This window comes from Condylura cristata, unplaced genomic scaffold, assembly GCF_000260355.1.
Source record: "Condylura cristata isolate star-nosed mole 26May11 unplaced genomic scaffold, ConCri1.0 scaffold00025, whole genome shotgun sequence".
In the NCBI taxonomy this organism is placed as follows: domain Eukaryota; kingdom Metazoa; phylum Chordata; class Mammalia; order Eulipotyphla; family Talpidae; genus Condylura; species Condylura cristata.
In genome coordinates this window covers 31,475,582-31,479,061 of record NW_004567126.1, presented here as the reverse complement: position 1 = coordinate 31,479,061, position 3,480 = coordinate 31,475,582, and the positions used below count along the sequence as shown (strand labels likewise).

Here is a 3,480-nt window from a genome sequence, read left to right as displayed (position 1 = left end):
CAGCCCCACTCGCACCTCGCAGGCAAGCACACCCGGCCGTCCGGGGCGCTCTGGAAGCCGGCGGGGCAGGCGCACCGGAAGGCGCCGGGAGGTTGATGCACCGGCCGTGGGGACGCAGGCCCTCGCTGGGGGCACACTCGTCCACGTCTGGGGGCACACTGCTGGTGAGGGGACCCGGGAGAGGGCGCCCGGCCGCCCCCCGGCCGTTCTGCCGGCCCTGACAGACCCAGGCCCGCGCGCCCACACGCAGGTACCGGCATCTGCAGCCCCACTCGCACCTCGCAGGCAAGCACACCCCTGGGCGCGTCCCCCGCACGCACCCAGACACCACCGGACAGCTGGCCACACACCCACACACGCTCTCCCACGCTCACGTGCACGCAAAGCCACCTGCACACGCAGTGAACACACCTGCCCTCTGCAGCGACGCCTCTGCCCAGGTACACCTTCCTGTGCGCTCACAGACCCGCGGGCAAGCACGCCCTGCCGTGCACTGGCCGGTGCGCACACACACACCAGGTCCACACCTCGCACGCTCACGGGCACGCACACAACGGCCGCCCGTAGGCACCACACACTCGGACTCAGGCGCACCCACGCCAATTCTGCACACTCAGACACGACCCCACCCTGCGCCCGTGCGGCCCACGTCTCGCGCACACCGACCCTCCTCCTCGGGCGCCCCCACCACTCATGCGTGTCGCCACGCCACTGCCTGCACCCCCGCCTGCACCCCCGCCCTCACAGGCCGTGCCCACCGCCGGCAGTGTCCCCCCGGGGCACCGACAGGTGTAGCTGCCCTCCGTGTTGGTGCAGGTGCCTCTGCGACACAGCAGCCTCCTGGGCACACTCGTCCACATCTGGGCGCGGGGCAAGCGCCCGGGTGAGAGGCCGACGGGAGGCTGCTCCCCTGCAGCCCCCCCGCCCACCCCTGCTGAAGCCAAGCGAGCCCGAGGCCTGCGGCTTCGACGGCCCAAGGAGCGGAGTCCGGCTGGACGGAGCAGGACGAGGCAGACAGGAGGACTGGACGTCTCGAGGGGGTCAGGGCCCTGAGGCCAGCGTTCTGGGGCCGCTGAAGGGGGCCCACCGAGGCCCCTCAGGACACCACGGGCAGCAGCGGCCTCCTTGCCCACCTCATGGTCTCCTCAAATCCCTGGTTTCGCCTGACACCTCCACTGGCCCCAGGCCCTTTGCACATGCCACTCCCGCAGAGCCTGGCACAGGAGGCCTCCCACCCCTCAGGCCACCCGGTCTCTGCTCACGCTGCTCCGGTTCCCGGCCCCTTTCCCCCGTTCACTCCACTGTCCAGCACAACCTCAAGCCCCGTCGGAAGGGACACACCCAGGTCCAGCCAGAAACACCCCACCTGCGGGCGGACAGGACAGTCAGCGACCCTCGTCTGGGGGCAAAGAGGCAGGAGGGACCCCGCAGCTGGAGGAGACCCGCAGGCCAGAGGGGCCTGTGCTCCACCCAGGCCGCGCCCACCTGACTTGTGACGAGAAGAGACAAGAGACGAGCAGAAGCTGCAGAGAATATTCCTCTGCGCTTACGGCGGGCCCTGAGCCTCAGCCCGACAGGCCGCAGCGCCAAATGCGGCCGCTTTGGAAATGTGTGGGCGGGGCGGGGCGGGGCAAGGCGGGGTGGGGGTGAGGTGGGGGGACTGGGCGGGGCCCGGCGGGGCGGGGCAAGGCGGGGTGGGGGTGAGGTGGGGGGACTGGGCGGGGCCCAGCGGGGTGTCCGGTCTCCAGCAGGGGCAAGGACTGGGGCGGGCAGCACGACTCACCCACACACAGCCGGCCGGTGGCGTCCAGCGCGAAGCCCTGGGGACACTCGCAGAAGGAGCCGGGGGTGTTGAGGCAGCGGCCATTGGGGCAGACCCCGGGGAAGACCTCACACTCATCCACATCTGCGGGGAGGAAGGCAGGGCCGAGGCCCGGGACTGCCAGCGGGGGGCGCAGGGGACTCCTTGGGGAGTGGCCACGGGGGGGGGAGGGCAGAGTCAGCGGGGCTCCCAGGCCCCGGCCACGGCCCCCGAGAGGGGTGCTCACTCCAGAGCTCGGAAGACCTCAGGAGGGCCCCAGGCAGCCCGTGGCGCTCACCTGCCGCCCTGCGGCTGAGGTGGTGGACCCCGGAAAGGCAGGAAGTTACCTTCACACGCGAGCCCCTGTGTTTGGGCAAAGCCCCGGGCGCAGGCAGGGTGGGACGGCAGTCACCCTCCATGCAGACCGGGCCCTGCCTCCCACGCCACCTCTGGGGGGCCCGCAGGGCCCGCCAGGCCCCAGGGCATTACCTATCTCGCAGGGCTCGCAGGGGCTCCCCCCGGCAGCCCCCAGCGTGGCGCAGCACTCGGCCCGCAGGGAGGTCCCCCGCAGGCTCGCCTCACAGCGGCCGTCCTGAACCTGCAGCCAGCAGGCGCCCTTAGCGCTGTCTGGGGGGACGCCGGTGTCACTGCGGCCCCCACTGTCCCCAACGCACAGGGGCCCAGCCCTCCTGGGGGCGGGAGACGGGGGCAGCGGGGCCCTCACCTTGGCACACAGTACCCGAGGGCTCCAGCAGGCTGCCAGGGGCACACTTGCAGGCGAAGGGGCCCGCCAGGTTCCGGCACACCCCGTTCACACATGGCTGAGACAGGCACTCGTCGATGTCTGCAAGACAGCCCCAGCCGGCTGAAGCTGTGGGGGACAGAGCCCCACTGCACCAGGGCCCCACTCGGAGAGTGCCCAGGGGTGCAGCTGGGGGAGCATCCGGTCCACACCGGATGCATGGACGGTGGGGTGTGCGCGTGGACAGCAGGAGTGAGCGGGCAGAGCACGCGGGACGTGCATCTGCACTGAACCGCTTGCACCCGCTGGCTGCTGTGCACAGCACTGACGGGCAGGGACGTGCCTTGGGGTCACGCAGGACAGAAGGGGGGGGCCTGGAGAAGGCGGGCCTGGAGTGCGCGACGGCCAGGAAGCAGGGGCAGGCAGCGGCCCAGGCTGTGTGGCGACAGCAGGACAGCGGATGAGGACACGTGAGGGCTCTGGTGGTCTCGGGGACGGTGGGCGAGGAGCGTGGGTGACAGGCGTGTGTGCGCGTCTGTGTGTGTGACGCTGCACACGTCTCGGAGCGCGGGGAGGGCCGGCAACGGGCAGGAGCACTGCCAGTGGGGGGTGCGCTGGGGCACACGCGCACCCACACGCTGCGTGAGCGTGGACACGCACGTCTGAGTGCGTGCACCGAGCGTGAGCGGAGGCTGTGGTGCGGCGTGCACGCTCCGAGCGCGGACTGGGAGACTGACGCAGGGTGTGAGCGGGCCAGGGTCTGCACGCGTGAACTCTGAGGGCGAACACGAGTGTAAACCGTGACACTGGGGAGCGCGCGAACGTGGGTGCGTCTTTGCGCCTGTGCGCATGCGCGGGCCAGGCCCCAGCGCGGTCCCGCCGAGTGTCTGCACCTGCTCCACGGCCGGGCCTACCGTCACCGTTTCCGTCCCTGCCC

The 3,480-nt window shown here is 71.5% G+C and overlaps 1 protein-coding gene across 1 annotated transcript in view; it reads right to left on the bottom strand.

Moving 5' to 3' along the window:
• FBN3 (fibrillin 3) overlaps window positions 1–3,480 on the bottom strand; it is a 44,197-nt gene that overhangs the window by 24,820 nt on the left and 15,897 nt on the right. The window contains 8 exon segments of the mRNA XM_012729450.1: window positions 21–88; window positions 91–147; window positions 740–991; window positions 1,784–1,906; window positions 2,149–2,199; window positions 2,291–2,428; window positions 2,526–2,645; window positions 3,175–3,318. Coding sequence (XP_012584904.1) covers window positions 21–88; window positions 91–147; window positions 740–991; window positions 1,784–1,906; window positions 2,149–2,199; window positions 2,291–2,428; window positions 2,526–2,645; window positions 3,175–3,318 — 953 coding nt within the window.